Source organism: Bos javanicus, chromosome 10, assembly GCF_032452875.1.
Source record: "Bos javanicus breed banteng chromosome 10, ARS-OSU_banteng_1.0, whole genome shotgun sequence".
Taxonomy (NCBI): Eukaryota; Metazoa; Chordata; class Mammalia; order Artiodactyla; family Bovidae; genus Bos; species Bos javanicus.
The window spans coordinates 36907990-36924416 of record NC_083877.1 but is presented as its reverse complement, the minus strand read 5'-3'; the positions used below and the strand labels follow the sequence as shown (position 1 = coordinate 36924416).

Sequence of the window (16427 nt, the reverse complement as noted above, 5' to 3'; positions counted from 1 at the left end):
AGAATCCCATGGACAGAGAAGCCTGGTGGGCTACAGTCCATGGGGTCGCAAAGAGTCAGACACAACTGAGCAACTTCATTCACTTCACTCACCATACTGTTTTGATTTACTATGCCTTTGTTAAAGAGTTTGAAATCAAGGAGCATAATGCCTCCAACTTTGTTCTTTCTCAAGATTGCTTTGGTTGTTCGAGATCTTTTATTCTCCCATACAAATTTTAGTCTTCCAGTCCTTAAGCATAAAATATCTTTCTATTTATTTGTGTCTTCTTTGATTTTTTTTCATCAATGTCTTATAGTTTTTAATGAACAGATCTTTTACCTCCTTGGTTAAATTTATTCTTGTGCTGCACTAAGTTGCTTCAGTCACATCTGACTCTTTACAACCCCATGGACTGTAGCCCACCAGACTCATCTGTTATGGGATTCTCCAGGCAAGAATACTGGAGTGGGTTGCCAATTCCTTCTCCAGGGGATCTTTCCAACCCAGGGATCAGATCTACCTCTCTCATGTCTCCTGCATTGGCAGGCAGGTTCATTACTACTAGTGCCACCTGGGAAGCCCAAAATTTATTCCCAGATATTTTATTCTTTGGGGTGTAATTGAAAATTTAATTTCTACACACTAATAAGGAACTATCATAAAGAGAAATGAAGAGAACAGTCCCATTTTCAATTGCATTCCCAAAGAATAAAATAAAAAAAATTTATTCCTAGGTATTTCATTCTTTGGGATGCAATTGCAAATGAGATTCTTCTCTTCGTTTTTCTTTCTGATAGTTCCTTATTAGTGTATAGAAATTGAACATATTTCTGTATATTGAGTTTTGTATCCTACAACCTTACTGAATTCATTTATTCTAACAGTTTTTTGGTGGAATCTTTTTTAAAATTTTATTTATTTATTTTTGGCTATGCTGGGTCTTTGCTGCTGCTCAGGCTTTTCTCTAGTGATGGCGAGTGAGATCTCCTCTCTAGTTGTGGTGTTCAGGCTTCTCATTATTGAGCCTTCTCTTTTGCTACCGATTGTGGGCTACAGGGCATGTGGGCTTCAGTAGTTGTACATGAGCTCAGTTGTGGCTCCTGGACTCTCGAGAACAGGCTCAGTAGTTGTGGCACATAGGCTTAGTTGCCCCATTGGCACATGGGATCTTCCCCGAGCAGGGATTGAACCCGTGTCTCCTGCATTACCACGTGGATTCTTTAGGGTTTTCTATATATAAAATCTTGTCATCTGCAAATAGTGACAGTTTGGCTTCTTCCTTTCCAGTTTGGATGTCTGGTCTTGAATTTTTAAAGGGCTCTCCCAGCCCTTTAAGGACACAGACCCCTGTCCTTCCAGAGGGATGCAGATCAAACATCTCTGTAGCAGTGCATATCTGAGGTCATTCCTAGTATTAAGGGGACTGTAGGAAGAGAAAAGGCCTCCTCCAGGCCTGGAATCTCCTTTCCCTAGAACTTCCTCACTGCCCTGGCTATGGGAAGAGGCCTCTGGACTGAGGTTAACAGCTCCGCTGAGCAGCTGAAGCAGAGGTGTCCTGGAGGTTCCCCCCAAATCCAGCTACAGCAGGAGGAACTGAGCCAGAGGTGAGAATGAAGTGGGAGTGCTGCTGAGTAGGGAAGGCTGCCTAGTGCCCAGGCCTGAGTACCTGCTTACCTGACTCCTGAGATGCCAGTAAAGAAAGACTAGAGGCGTCAGGGATGGGAAGAGAGGGTATGGGGATGGCCGGCCAGCCAGCTCTTGTCACGCAAGCCTTGATCAAGGCCCCAGGTTGGATGGAGAAGTGTCCCTGTGACATGACATCCCGGAGACAACCCTGTTCCCTCGGCCCAGGTGGGAGCAGCTGGAGGCCCTGAAGAAAGAGAAGGAAACGCAGCTGGTGTGCACAACGCACGTGTGCAGTTTTCTGCAGGAGTGTGGATCCACACGGGTCCAGCTGCAAAACCTGGTACTCCAGCTAGAAAGCTTGGAGCTGGGGAACTCAGAGGATGGCCACCATGTTCTGCAAGTGGGCCAGCAGAAGATGCTGGTGCTGGAGAAAGACATTCGTCACCTGCAAAGGGCGGCTAGCAAGTATGGCCGGGATTCAGCACAGCAAAGCCCGGAGCAAGGCTCTGGAGTGGGGAGGAGGACAGAAACTGAGGTGGGAGGATGGGTGGGGTATGCCATCGGAAGGGCAGGGCACAGATTGGGAAACAGTGTGAGAACATGCTCATGGTGAACGAGAGCCACCCATGCTCGCTGCCCCTCCATTGAGGGTGAGGGGGCAGTTCAGAGTTGCCACCACTTGCCCTGGGGAACATACGCCTGGGCCCAGGGCCAGGGGTGGGGCACTGACTGGGCGGTGGGTCCTGTCCACAGGGTTGAGGAGATGGCCCCGGCTGAGAGCCCGTCCCTGCAGGAACACGTGGAGACACTGCAGGGGCTGCTGGAGCGAGTGCGGGAGCAAGTGGCCCAGCGGGCCAAGGCCCGGGCCCACCGGAGCTTCCTGCAGGAGAGCGAGCGGCTGCTGCTGTGTGCAGACAGTATCCAGGCCAAGCTCCACAGCGAGGAGGAGGCGGTGGATGTGGCCTCAGCCCAGCGGCTGCTGGGGAAGCACCGAGACCTGCTGGAGGAGATCCACCTGCAGCAGGAGAGGTCAGGACGAGAGGGCAGGTGGGGCACGCATTAGGCTGGCCCTGGCCTGTGGGGACGGGGCACCAGGAAGGGACAGATGGGGAGCGGCGTGTCACCAGGGGCGTGGCCCAGGCTGGTGTCCGTCTGGCGCCTAAAGCAGGTTTACAAAGAGGCAGGTGAAACCAAAGACTGGTCAGACATCTTGCATATGTTGGGGAGGGACCCCGGGCAGAGTCTGAGCTTCCTGGAATGTTCTATCCTGTCCAGGCCTGGCCACGCCCCATGCAGGGGAGCCTGGGGGACTGCTCTGTCAGGGTGGCCGAGCCACCTAACCTATTCTGGGTAATACAGACCCCACAGTCCCCTGGAGCAAAAAAAATGGCTCAGCCTCTTGCCGCCCAGGAGTAAGACAACACCCTCCTCAGCACAGCGATGTCTCTCCCCGTCCTGCAGGGGTGGGTGCAGTCTGCGGCCTGTGCCACATATGAAGGAGCCCTCAGGTGGCCCACTGGACCCTGAAATGCAGCCCACCCCTGCTAACTAGATGCTACCACCCACTTGAGGGCTGCACCAGCTCAGAGAAGTTGAGCCTTTTCGTAATTCACATGAAGGTGTCACTTGTTCTCAAACTGTGAGCCTGGGGGGCACACCCGGCAGAGGGGTCGCTGCCTTTCCTAATCACTCTAGGCTTCACCCAGGCTTGCAGTGACCCCACAGCCAGGTATGTAGGCGGTCTGAATGATTTCTTCTGGGTGCGCTGCCCAGCCGTCCGCTGGCCTGGGCACTGCCATCATCAGCATGGCCAGCTGGAGCAAGGTGTGACATGCAGGGAGCACGGGAACTAGTGAGTCCCAAGTCCTGGGCTGGGCTTGTTACGTTTGCTGTCTCACCAGTGGCCCAGAGCATAGCTATCCCATAGGATGAGTGGACCCCCGGGGCTTACCCTGGGGTTAACCCTGCCAGTCACCCTCACCTCAGAGCTCCCGGATGAATGAACTGTGTAGGCCAGAGGAGAGGAAGGTTGGCCCAGGGAGCAGACAGGGTTTGACCCTCTGCCTGTCATCCTGGACAGGCTGCAGCAGCTGGAGACTCAGGGCCAGCCCATGGCAGCCTCGGGCTCCCCAGACTTCCGAGAGGCAGCTAGTACCCTGAGGCTCCTGGGCCACCAAGGCCAGGAGTTGAAGGCCGCCTGGGAGCAAAGACAGCAGCAACTGCAGGAGGGGCTGGAATTGCAGAAGTTTGGTCGAGACGTGGATGGTTTCACTGCCTCCTGTGCCAACCATGAGGCCTTCCTACAGCTGGACGTCCTCCAGGTATGGAGCTGGGGGTGTGTAGCTGTGATGCGCCTTCCCCAGGAAGTAGGAGCCTGAAGCCAGGCTGGGCATGGAGGCCCCTGGGTTGGCAGTAAGTGAGATGGTGCTGACCACTCCCCTCCTCTCAGCCTGACCCCAGTCTCTGTGTCTCTAGGAGGGTGTGGTGGAGGCCCAGAGCCTGATGCAGAAGCACCAGGAGTGTGGGCGGCTGCTGGATGCCCTTGGCTCTAGAGCAGAGGATCTACGGGCACGTGGCAAGAAGCTGGCTCAGAGCCGACACCCCGCTGCACACAAGTAAGCCTGGGCCTGTCTGGACAGGGCCTGCGCAGCCCATTACCCTGAGGCTGGGAGAGTGCCCAGGGAGTGAGGGGACAGCAGGGTGAACCCTGGGCTGTGGTGGGTCCAACCCTTGTGGTGGGCCTCAGGTAGATTGGAGCCTCCACCTACCCTCCCCGACTCCACCTGCCCTGCAGGGTCAGAGAACAACTGCAGAGCATCCAGGAGCAGTGGACCAGGGTCCAGGAGAGGAGTGAGCAGAGAAGGAGGCAGCTGCTGGCCTCCCTCCAGCTCCAGGTGAGGGGCTCCCCCCCAGCCCCTGCCCCAGTGCACGAGACCTTCCCGGGAGGAATGCCTCAGAGTCCGCTGCTGAACTACAACTGTGCTGTGCGGGGCACTGCAGTTTACAAAGCACTTTCCCACGTGTTTACTGACCCTCCCAGCACCTCTTGTGAGATGAGTATCATGACTCTGATTTTTCCAGTTGAGGAAAATCAAGGCTCAGGCCACACTGCTCAGAGACAGGGCTGGACCCAAAGTCTAGGCCCCTCCCTTGGCCAGCTGCTCCCCAGCCCCAGCGTTTCTGGCCATGCTCCAGGCTCTTGCATGGGCCCTGGGCTCCAGCTGCAGAGCTTGACTGTTGGATGTCTGTTCTGCCCATGATGGGGGCTCAAACCTGGGCTAGTCCACAGGCCTCCTGGACACAGAGGGCCATCCCTGATCTGATGCGCTGAATCAGGGGGCTCCTGGCCAAACGCCCCTCCTCTCTGGGCACTAGGCGCTGTGAGGCCAGACCCTGATTCTCCAGGCTTCTTTCTGCTGCTTTCCCTGAGACGTTTTTCTCCCCATATGTTTCCTTGTTCCCACTTGGGAGCAATAACCCCTGCCCCCACCTCTCCTGCACCCTAGGATTGGCTCCTCAACCTGCTCTTCCCCTTGGGGCACCCTCAGACCCCTCTTCCACGAGGTCCTCATACCAGCCCTCACCACACTCTGTAATAATCACCCTCCCCTGGTTCCTGGGCAGGAATGGAAGCAGGATGTGGTGGAGGTGATGCTGTGGATGGAGGAGAAGGGGAAGGTGTTGGTGGACGAGCCATCTCGAGAGCCCAGCAACATCATGAGGAAACTCAGGCGGCACGAGGCAGCCACGCGTGAGCTGGCAGCCACCCAAGGGCACGTGGAGGGCCTGCAGCAGGTGAGGGATGCTGGGCCCAGGGTGTGGGGCCTGCTCAGCTGCAGGAAGGATGGATCTCACTCCCCAGAGCATTAGCATCCCCTAGCTTCCTCCTTCACTCAGCGGGCAACCCCGGTCTTAGCACGCAAACCAGCCCAGAGAGCTTTTCTCGTCCCTTCCCCTCAAGTCTAAGAGGCAGCCCCCGAGCCTCCCGCCTCCACCTGGACACAGTCCTCCCACCAGCTGTCCAGTGCCTGCTCACGCCACACTATTTCCAGGCATCAGAGGAAAGCCCTCCCGCCAGTGCCCACAGATCTGGGGCCACGTGAACAGCTGGAGGCGCCCTTGCGGCCTGTGGAGTGCAGCTTGCAACCAGTCACTCCCACTGCTGCCCCCGGACCCAGCCCACCACGGCCACTCCCAGTACCAGCAGCTCAACCAGACACCCCAGGCCTTTGTGTCCACTGTAGGTCGGGAGAGAGCTGCTGAGCAGCAGGCCCCATGCCCAGGAGGACGTGCAGGCCAGGCTTCAGGGCCTAAGTAGCAAATGGGAAGATTTGAGATGCAAGATGGCAGAGCATGGGAAGCAGCTCCAGCAGGCTCGGCAGCAGGACCAGCTCCTGCGGCTGCTACAGGTGGGCCCAAGAGAGGGGAGGATCCAGGAGGGAGCCTGAATAGACAGGAGGGGCTGAATAGACAGGAGAGGAAGTGGGGGGAGGAGGAGTCAGGGCGCTCTGCTGACTCTGGAGCGGCCCTGAAAAGTCCTGCAGCCTTTGGAGGCCTCTAGCCTGTGGCCCGTTGACCCCAGCTACCCACCGTTGGCCGATCCAAGACTGCCCCCTCTGTGCCCGTACATGCTCAGCACGACTTGAGTCTCCCTGAGAGGCAGAAGTGAGAGAGGACGGGGGCACTCATGAGGTTCTGGGAGAAGGATTGGGCACCGCGGGTTGGAGGTAGACAGTGGCAGGGACAGAAGTCCCCAAACGGTCCTTGGTGAATCTGGCATGCTGCTAGCCCTGCAGCCTTAGCGTCCAAGAAGGGCCACTTGCCAGTCTGCACACAGGCAGCCTAATGCAGCACCCTGTATCCCTCCCCAGGAAGCCAAGGAGAAGATGGAGCAGCTAGAGGGGACTGTGCAGAGGGCAGAGGTGGGACAGGACCTGGGCTCCAGCCAGGGGCTGCAGAAACAGCATTGCCAGCTGGAGGCCGAGAGCCAGGCACTGGCCAGCAAGATGGCTGCCCTTGTCCCCGAGGCCCGTCAGGCAATCAGTTCCCAGGCCATCATGGAGGAGACCCAAAAATACCTCCAGAGGTACTTGGCTGCTTGTCCCACCCCCACCGCATCATGTGTAACTCCCATCATATGAACCTGGGGGCGGTTTCACCCAGTGGGCCCAGCAGAGTGGCTCCTCAAGGCCCTGAGGTTGTCCATGCCTCCTTCCCTTATGAGTGGAGTCACTTCTACGGTAGGAGAGTCAGAGACCCCAGCCAGTCTTCCTAAGCACCCCACAGTCTAAAGCCAGGGAGGTCATCAGGGTGGGAGCTTGGGCCCTGGGCCTTTCCAGCTGCCTCCCCACCTTCAGATGTTCCTCGACCCCTGCCTCTTCCTTTGTGGCCCCTGACTGGGATGAGGAAAGCACTGGGCACTGGACCTCGCCTGTTCCCAGCCTTTCTGTCTCCTCTGTCCACCCAGGTTCAAGGCCCTGCAGGGACATCTGGCCAGCCGGCGACGGCAGCTGCAGGCCTCGGTTGAGCTGTACCACTTCCACCACCTGAGCAACGCGGAGCTCGTGTGGGTGGCAGAGCACATGCCCACGCCCAGCGCCAGCTCTGCTAAGTGCCCAGATGGTGCCCACCGCCTTCTCCACAAGCACAAGGTAACAGTCCCCGTTTCCTCCCAGGATCCCTGACGTGCCTTTCCCAGAGCCTCGATGCCCTCCTCCATGACTCAGAGAGTCCTGATTTCCAAGTCTCTGCCCCCAGCCCTTCTCTGCCTGCAAGGCACATCCACGGCTCTGTTCCGGGCCCCCTGTGGCTAACGAGTGCCCTAAAATAGCGCCCTTCATGCTGTTCTGTGGCAGGAACTCCGGGTGCAGGTGAGAGCCCACCAGGGACAGGTGCGATGGGTGCTGGGCTCCGGACGACACATCGCAGCCTCCGGGCACCCCCAGGCCCAGCACATCATGGAGCGGTGCCAGGAGCTGGAAGGCCGCTGGGCGGATCTGGAGCAGGCGTGTGAGGCACAGGCCCGGCACCTGCAGCAGGCTGCTGCCCTCCAGGAGGTATGATGCAGAGGCCACAGGGTCAGGGGGAAGTAGTCAGAGTTGGGCAGCCTCTTCGGGTGAGGTCTGTGGGACCTGGAGCTCTCAGGGAGCTGGGTCAGTGGTGAGAACTCGGGGCCCAGAGCTGCCTAGTCTCCATGGGAACAGAAGCCTTCTTTCTGCCTGTGTGATGTCCCCAAGGGTGATGGAGGGTCCATCTGAGAATGTCAAGGTGAGTTGACTCCATTCTTGCCAGTGTTTCCTGGACGCATCAGAGCTGGAGGACTGGGTGGAGGAGAAGTGGCCGCTGGTGAGCAGCCAGGACTATGGTGGGGATGAGACAGCCACCATCAGGCTCATTAAGAAGCACCAGGTAGTGTGTGCTGAGCTTCCCCGCTGTGGTCTGGACTGGGGTGATGACAGGCCATGAGGACGGGGTCTTTCACACACCCAAAGGCAGAGCCCTGCTCTTTCTTCCTGAAGACTGTCCAGCCCCTCCCCCCAAACCCAACCCTGCAGTGCCCCCTGCCTACCCCCAGTTGCCCACCTCTTCAGACACCACCCCTTTGAAGAGCCCTCCCTCTTCTTGCATCTCCATAGTGGTCCACACTCCTGTGGCCTCAGGATTTCTCTGCCTTCTCTTCTCGTTTCTTTTCCTCCCCCTGGCACTTGCCTGCTCTCTTGGGGGTCACCTGTTCCAGCCATCCCCACATCTTCCACAGGCTTCTCCTTCCCACACTTTGAATATCATCCTTTGAGTTAACCATCCCTGAAACCTACCTCATCAGCATCCCCTATTAAAGTAAGAGAGGCCTGGAACACCCTCATCCTTCCTGGAATCTAACTCTCAGAACCACATGTGAGCCCTGAATCCCAGAGCAATCCTGCTTGCTGTTACCACTGAAGTATCCACCTGTCTGGGCGTTTTGTCTACCTATCCCTAGTGGTCAGTGTTTGAGGGTCCGGTGACTGAGGGCTTTCGGGGGGCCATTCCTAAGGGGCGTGCCCTTAGCCAAAGCCCCATAGAGCTTCCATCTCCCGGGCATCCTGGACTGCTCACTTGACTCCGTCCGTTTTCATACTGGGAGACTGGGGCCCAGTACTTGCCTCCCGTAGCCTCTCTTCCTTGGCCCAGAGGACCCAGAGTTCACTTTGCCCTGCTAAATAGTGAGCCCTCTGCAGGCACAGACTGCATTTTCACTTTCTTGGAGCAATAAGAACTCCCATCACTATTGGGTAGATGAGTGATCGGTGTGTGAGTGAGCGGATGGGTCAGGGTGGGTGGATGGGTGAGTGTGTGGGTGGGTGGGTGGGTGAGTGTGTGGGTGGGTGGGTGGGTGAGTGGAAGGAGGAACAGGATGGGTGTGTGATCAGTGGGTTGAATGATCAGGAGGGTGGGTAGATGGATAGATGAATAAATCACCCCAGCCTGAGCCTTGTGTGCTGGCAGGCCCTGCAACAGGAACTGGCTCGTTGTTGGAACTCCGTGGAGGAGCTTGACCGGAGAGCCCAAACCCTCACTGGCCCCGAGGGCCCTGCCCAGCTGGGCGTGGTGCAGAAGAGGCTCCGGGAGCGGCTGCAGGCCCTGCAGGAGCTGGCAGCCACACGGTGAGAGGCGCTGTACCTCTCCCCAGGCTTAGGCGACCTGGCCGTGGTTGATTGTTTCCATACCTTAACTCTGATTGGAAGGAGCCCATGACCCCAGGCCCACAGAGCTGACAGATGGCTCCTTGCTGTGTATTGCTCCCTTCTTTTCATAAATTCCTCAGTGAGGGCCCACTGGGCAGGAACTTGGGCCCCCAGCTCCCCATTTCTTCCCCCTACCTACACCTTCACCTGCCCTGCCCTGGCCTTCTTTACGTCTCCCTGAATCCCCAGCCTCAAGCTTAGGCAGGAAACATGAATAACCTCCTCCTTCAGGCCACCCACTTTGGCTGGGTCAGCTGTCCTCAGGGGTGTGGGCAGCTAACTTCGGGGGAACCGTGGGCTATCCCCACAGGGACCGGGAGCTGGAGGGGACCCTGAAGCTGCATGAGTTCATGAGGGAGGCTGAGGACCTGCAGGGCTGGCTGGCCAGCCAGAAGCAAGTGGCTGGAAGAGGAGAGAGCCTTGGGGAGGACTATGAGGACGTCCTGGTGAGAAGAGGCTGGGGCCAGGGGCCAGCTGGGCTGTGTGTAGAAGGGGCTTATGAGTCCTGGCTGAGGACAGGCCTTCTGAGTAGTGGGGGCAGGCGCCCAGATGTCAGTGGGGGCCTCGATCCCCGGGGCCGCTTGCTGTCTCGCCAGCTGGGGCCACCCTGTCACCTCTTCCCCTCTCTCCTCAGCATCTCTGCACCAAGTTTTTCAGGTTTCAGCGCACAGTAGAGATGGGTGGCCAGCGGGTGGCAAGCTGCCAGCAGCTGGCAGAGAAGCTGCTGGAACGAGGGCACAGAGCAGCCCCCAGGGCCCATCAGATGCAGCAGGATCTGCAGTGAGTGCCGGGCAGACCCAGGGCATGGGCTTGGGGAAGGGTGCTGGGCAGATAGGTCCCGGGAGACTTAGAGAGGGCGCATGCGCCCAGGGCCACACTGGCTCTGTCTGCCCTGATGGGGAGGCACTGCTTTCAGGGATGCCAAGCCTGCCATGGGTGGCTGTGCCATGGGTGCCTGTGGGTGGTGAAGGGAAGCAAGGAGGGGTGTGCAGGTCAGAGAGCCCTGCCCAGACCTGCGGGGGCGCTTTTCCAAACCCCTGACTCTCAGGACTTGGAGGGGCTGTAGGGACTGCCTGGCTCCCCACGTGATGGTTTGAACCCTCCCCCAACCTGTGAGATTTGAGGCAGGGTCGTCCCGGGTCATAACCCCTAGCCGGACCCAGCCCTAGGAGCTCAGGGAGAGTTTGCTGAGTACATCAGGAGGGCAAAAGAGAAATTACAATCTGATTGACTTACTGAGACTTGAAGGCACAAGATGTAAGGAGTATCAAAGAACTCAGAAATTAGGAAAGTGTTGCGTGTGACAGCAGCAGAGGGCTGAATTCAAAGCAAAGGTAGAGAGGCTCCCGGCCACGACCAGACAGGAGGGAGGGTTTAGAAGGGGCGATGTGGGCCAGTCCTGGATAAAGTGCAGAGAGGAGGAGGGCTAACCAGCCTGGCAAGGGGGCGAAATGAGGTGTTAAATCAATGGCTGATCTGCCACCCGTCTCCCGTGAGTAGGGCTGCCTGGTCAGAGCTGTGGGAGCTGACCCAGGCCCGAGGCCACCTGCTCGGAGACGCTGAGGCCACCCTTAAGGTTCACCGAGACATGTTGGAAGCCCTCACCCAGGTCCAGGTGTGAGCCGGGGGTGGGAGGATCAGGGGGACGTTTCCTTCTAGAAGTGGATCCTGACCCAGCGCCACACCCTCCATTCCTGATCCCCTTTCCTCAGGAGAAAACCACCAGCCTCCCCTGTGACGTGGCCCAGGACCTGCGTGGGCTAGAGCCCCAGCTGAGGAGACATGAGGGGCTGGAACGTGAACTCATGGGCATTGACCAGCAGGTGAGCCCCGCTCTGGCTGCCTCTCCCCCTCGGGGCCCCTCAGGCCTGCCCGTCTGCTCTGCAGCTTTCCCCACTCTCGGAGCTGCCAGTCGGGCCCACTGCGCTCCAAGGGCAGGACCCCAGGGGGAGCTGTGGGACAGGGCAGGCCCTTCGCCTCTAGGAGGACACAACCCTTCCCTCTTATCCCCACCCTGCCCCCAGCTGCAGGAGCTGCTGGAGATGGGAGGCACGGTGCAGAAGCTAGGGCCCGGGCCGCAGGCCCATGCAGTACAGCAGAGGCAGCAGGCCCTGGTGCAGGCCTGGGAGACCCTGAAGCTGCGAGCAGAGCAGCGCCGGGCCCAGCTCGAGCGGGCATGGCTCCTGGCCCGCTTCCACATGGCGGTGAGGGTTCTTCCTTCCCCAGGGCTGTGTGTGTGTGTATATGTGTGATGCTGTGAGTGTGCATGCATTAATGAGGCCCTCCAACTCTGGAGGCAAAACAGATGTGAACACAAGGAAGAGCCCTGGGCACATGCTGGTGTCTGCCAGAGGGCTGAGTACAGGGGTGCAACAGTGACTCCTTAGTTTTGGGTTGACACCAGCTCGTGTGTGACAGTGCAGTCAGGACATAGGGGTACCAGCCAGAGCTCAGGAGGGAAAACAGCCCAGGGAAGCCCATAACTGCTGCTGCTGCTGCTGCTGCTAAGTCGCTTCAGTTGTGTCCAACTCTGTGCGACCCCATAGACGGCAGCCTGCCAGGCTCCGCCGTCCCTGGGATTCTCCAGGCAAGAACACTGGAGTGGGTTGCCATTTCCTTCTCCAATGCATGAAAGTGAAAAGTGAAAGTGAAGTCTCTCAGTCGTGTCCGACTCTTAGAGACCCAAATGTCCTAGACGACGACCTCTGGATCAGCCAGCATCTCTTGTAACATCTGTGTTGAGCTCTCTGCTAGGAGCTGTTGGTGGGGAGAGGGGGTAATACAGAGCATATGTAAGACAGAATCACTGCCATCAGGGAGCTTGTCTAGCTGGGAGACGAGCCTTGGGAGTCAGATTGGGACAGAGGGCCCTGGCCATCGCTGTCCCAGTACCTGGTAGACTGGGAGACTCAAACTTTAACACAGCAAAAAGGCTTGAGGCCCACCTTTAGAGGCCCACCTTTAGAGGCCCACCTCTGCCACTTTCTAGCAGCGTGGGCTTGAGCAAGGCCCTGACCCCAGCTTGTTACCCTTGTGTGTGAGCGCCTGGAGGTTACAATCTCCTGCGCACTTGTTGTGCTATTTACCCTGCTTCGTTTGTGTACTGAGCTGTCAGGACTAGGATCTAAGGCCCCTCCAGCTCTAACATGTGTTTGCATGTAAATCAACAGAAGACCGTTTATAAATACAAAACCAGAGATTCAGAGGACAAGGTAGGCAGTGAGATGTCAGGGGGCAGGGGTGGCTCCACAGGGAAAGAAGGCCTTGGCCCTTGAAGAATATGGAAACTTGGAAGGGATGGAAGGGAGGAAAAGAACTTCTAAGCAAGAGGGGCAGCGAAAACCCAGGGTGGAGAGAAGTGCCAGGCAGGGCAGGAGGAGGCTGGCTTGGCCCTTGTGCAAGTTTAGTGACCTGGGCAAATTGGGTTGGATGACAGTGGAGGAACCAGGTGACCACAGGCCTCACGAGCCTCATCTGAGGTCTGACCCAGGACAGCTCAGGCCACTCCAGTGCGTGCACTCCAGGCGGGCTGTGGTTGTGGCTCAGAGCCCAGTTCTCTGCCACCCAGCCTAGCTCTCCCTCCATCTCCCTGGGATCCAGGTGCGGGACTACACCTCCTGGGTGGCCAGCGTGTGGCAGGACCTGCAAGTGGAGGCAGGCTCCCAGGAGCCCGGGAGCGGCCCACTGAAGCTCAGCGCCCACCAACAGCTTCGGGCCATGCTGGAGGCCCGGGAGGAGCTGTACCAGCAGGCCGCCCAGCTGGGCCAGCAGGCGCTTCTGGCTGCAGGGACATGCATCACGGAGGTAGGCCCCCCTTTCCCGGTGCCGCCCCCCAGCCTTCCTGAACCGAGCCTGCACCTGATCCCTGTGCCCTTGCCCCAGAGGCTTCCCCTTGGGACCCACGTGTGTCCCATGCAGGCAGCTCTCTGGAGTGCAGGCTCCCCATGTGCCCATCCTCAGGTCCGGGACAGGCTGCAAGCCCTGCGGGACAAGCGGGAGCGGGTATTCCAGGCCTGGGAGCAGAAGCAGGAGAGGCTGCAGGCCATGGGCCAGGAGCAGCTCTTCCTCAGGAAGTGTGGCCGCCTGGACGAGATCCTGAAGGCCCGGGAGGCAGGTGCCCTCACCCCAGAGCCTGCCTAGTGCTCCCTCTTCTCTCCTCTCCCCGGCTCACTCTCTTGCTTGGGACCCTGGCTCTTGCCCTGATGTGGAGCTCAGAGGCCGTGCCCTGCCTCAGCCCAGATGGCTGCAAATGGGGGGTGGGGGCTGACTGTCTGAACCATCCCTGGTGGCCTCTCTGACTTCTCCATGGACTGAAACAGGTCCTCCTGAAAACCAGTGCCTTGGGGAGCTCAGTGGAAGAGGTAGAGCAGTTAATCCGCAAGCATGAGACCTTCCAGAAGGTGCTGGCTGCACAGGAGGAGAAGGTGATGGATTCAGGGAGTCAGAGGTGGGATGGGGGCAGTTTGGGAATTTAGGGAGTTCTAAGTGGGGGATGTGGGGGGCTTGGTGTGTACCCACAGTAACGCTGATGTACAGGGGTGACCTGGAGGGGCTAGGAGCCCCTGGTCAGGGCTGACTGAGCCATGGGATGCATGGCTCAGGAGGAGGGCCTGGAACAGAGTGGACCACACCGCAGGCACACAGGGCCATGTGGCTCCATGTCACATGGTCATGGGGAGCCAAGGGGGGCAGTCTGGTGAAAGCCAGGGCTGGTTCTGGCTTGCTGGGAGGACCAGCCAGCCCTGAGCCATGCAGTGCAAGAGCGGGTCTTCCCTGTGGGCCAGCCTCTGAGTGGAAGAACAGCAGGCTTTGCTCCCTGACCCCTGACTCTGCCCACAGGAGGCAGCCCTGTGTGAGCAAGTGAAGATGCTCGGAGGCCCCAGGGCACAGGATCTGCTTTGCACAGTGCTGGAGCGCCGGGCTCGGGTGAAGGAACTGGTGGAGAGTCGGCGACACGCCTTGCACACCTCCCTGCTGGTGGCTGCCTTCATCAGGGCCGCCACCCAGGTCAGAGACCACCCCAGCCCAGTGCCATGCACTTGGGCCACGTCTCCCAGTTCCAGATGATGTCCACCTTCGCAGCTTGTTCAGGCCTCACCACAGCCCTGTGATGAGGACACTGAAGTTTGGAGAGTTAAATGGCTTTCTGAGAGGCCATGCTGGAGCCTAGACGTTTGATTCGAAGACCCTGTGTGTGGAGACCCCTCTGCTTCCTAAGCTCTTGCAGACCCAGGGCAAAGAGAGGCACCGGGAGGGAGTAGATCAGTCCAGGGTCCCGGGGCCAGCGAGTCTCACCTCCAAAATGAGGTCCCACCCAAGGTCCCTGCCCAGCCCCTTCCTGCGGCTGGGGGACCAGCTGAGCTGGGGCTGTCTTCCTGGGCCCAGACCGCTGGATCTTATTTACCAGGCACTGCCCAGCCCTCCCCTCGGGCCAGCAGTCCACTGCCTGGGCACAGCTGAGGGCAAGCGTGTGGGACATCTCTGTGGACCATCAGCATTGTGAGACTCATGTCCCCACCCCCACCAGGCCAAGGACTGGATCCAGGAGCAACTCCAGCAGCTGAAGGAGCCAGTCCCTTCTGGGGACCTGAAAGCTAAGTTGAGACACCTGCAGAAACACCAGGCCTTTGAGGCTGAGGTCCAGGCCCATGAGGAAATCATAACCTCTGTTGTCAAGGTAACAGCCAGGCCCCCAGCCCCCATGCTGACCCACAGTGAGGACTCCAAGATGGCCAAGAGGAAAGGTCTGAGGCAGGGGGAGCCTGTGATGGAGAAAAAGCGGGAGGAAGAGTGACGACCAGCATCTCCCCTCTCTCCCCAGGAGGGCGAGGCTCTCCTAGCACATAGCCACCCTCTGGTGGGAGAGGTCTCCCAGAGGCTGCGGGAGCTGCAGGAGCACTGGGAGAAGTTGAGGCAGGCAGTGGCTCTCCGGGGCGAGGACCTGGAGGACAAGCGGAACATCCTGGAGTTCCTGCAGAGAGTGGACACTGCAGAGGCCTGGATCCAGGAGATGGTGAGACCCTGCTGGGTAGGGACAGAGCTGGCAGTGGGGCTGTGGGGCTGGCAGATGGAGGAGGGAGCCCCGGCAGGAAGTTCCCCAAGTCACCGCCTGCCCCACCACTGCCCCTAGCAGCTGGGTGCCTGGGAACTAGGTGCCCCCAGGGCTGGGTGCTCAGAGTACAGCCTTCCCAACCCATGGCCCCCACAGGAGGTGATGGTGAATGTCAGCGACCTGGGCCAGGACCGTGAGCACTGCCAGCAGCTCCACAGGCAGCTCCGCAAGCTCCGAGGAGTCTGGGCCGGGGTAAGGTGCCCTGCATCAGGAAATAGTGACCCAGTGTGGGCTCTGGAGCCAGAGGCGGGTCCTCATGTCAGCTCAGTGCTTACTACCTGCGCTTGCTTAGACAGGCTCTCTCACCTTGCCAAGTCTTAGTTTCTTCATCTTTAAAGTGGGGATACTGCTTCCTTCATAGGTAAGAGAGCATATATGAATGGTGGTGGTTACAGGAATCTATACATATGATAAAACTGCCTAGAGTGATACTTTCCCACACATACACAGATGTGTGCGAGTAAAAACTGCTGAACTCTGAATAAAATCTGTAGTGTAGTTAATAGTTATACCAGTCAATGCCCTGGTTTTCATATTGCACTATAGTTACATAAGCTGTTACCATCAGGGGAAGCTGGGGGAGGGTACATGGGCCTTCATTATACACTGGTACAATTTCCTGTGCACCTATGATTATTTCTCCCAAAAAATGTTTAAATGAATGCATGTATGGTTGGATGTAGTGGCTAATCAATACACTTCAGTGGCTCAGAACCCTCCTCATCAACCAACTCAACATCTCCTCCCCAACCCCCTCATACACACCACCAAAATCAGTTTCTCTCAGGTGGTGTAGAAATTAGCCAAGTGTATTCACAATCATGTATTAAGAGCCCAGACTTGCTAACCTCACCCCCTGAATGAAGTATATGACTTTGTAAAAGGCTGTAGTGCTTCAATATAAGAGCCTTTACCAGTAGGATTTCACAGCCTGCTGTTCCAGATGCTACAGTAGAAAGAGTGCTAGATAGACTTGAGCTGGG

At 58.0% G+C, this 16427-nt stretch overlaps 1 protein-coding gene across 2 annotated transcripts in view; it reads left to right on the top strand.

Annotated features, from left to right (window-relative positions):
• SPTBN5 (spectrin beta, non-erythrocytic 5) overlaps positions 1-16427 on the top strand; it is a 49720-nt gene that overhangs the window by 16604 nt on the left and 16689 nt on the right. For both annotated transcript variants that reach the window (XM_061430858.1, XM_061430857.1), the window contains 25 exons: positions 1456-1586; positions 1834-2073; positions 2362-2637; positions 3689-3929; positions 4084-4223; positions 4403-4502; positions 5233-5403; positions 5853-6017; positions 6480-6694; positions 7076-7259; positions 7464-7664; positions 7900-8016; positions 9094-9251; positions 9643-9778; positions 9967-10112; positions 10833-10947; positions 11045-11155; positions 11357-11536; positions 12933-13136; positions 13293-13442; positions 13652-13756; positions 14172-14339; positions 14860-15009; positions 15154-15345; positions 15541-15636. In XM_061430858.1, coding sequence (XP_061286842.1) covers positions 1456-1586; positions 1834-2073; positions 2362-2637; positions 3689-3929; positions 4084-4223; positions 4403-4502; positions 5233-5403; positions 5853-6017; positions 6480-6694; positions 7076-7259; positions 7464-7664; positions 7900-8016; positions 9094-9251; positions 9643-9778; positions 9967-10112; positions 10833-10947; positions 11045-11155; positions 11357-11536; positions 12933-13136; positions 13293-13442; positions 13652-13756; positions 14172-14339; positions 14860-15009; positions 15154-15345; positions 15541-15636 — 4092 coding nt within the window. The remainder of the gene's footprint in view (positions 1-1455; positions 1587-1833; positions 2074-2361; positions 2638-3688; positions 3930-4083; positions 4224-4402; positions 4503-5232; positions 5404-5852; positions 6018-6479; positions 6695-7075; positions 7260-7463; positions 7665-7899; positions 8017-9093; positions 9252-9642; positions 9779-9966; positions 10113-10832; positions 10948-11044; positions 11156-11356; positions 11537-12932; positions 13137-13292; positions 13443-13651; positions 13757-14171; positions 14340-14859; positions 15010-15153; positions 15346-15540; positions 15637-16427) is intronic.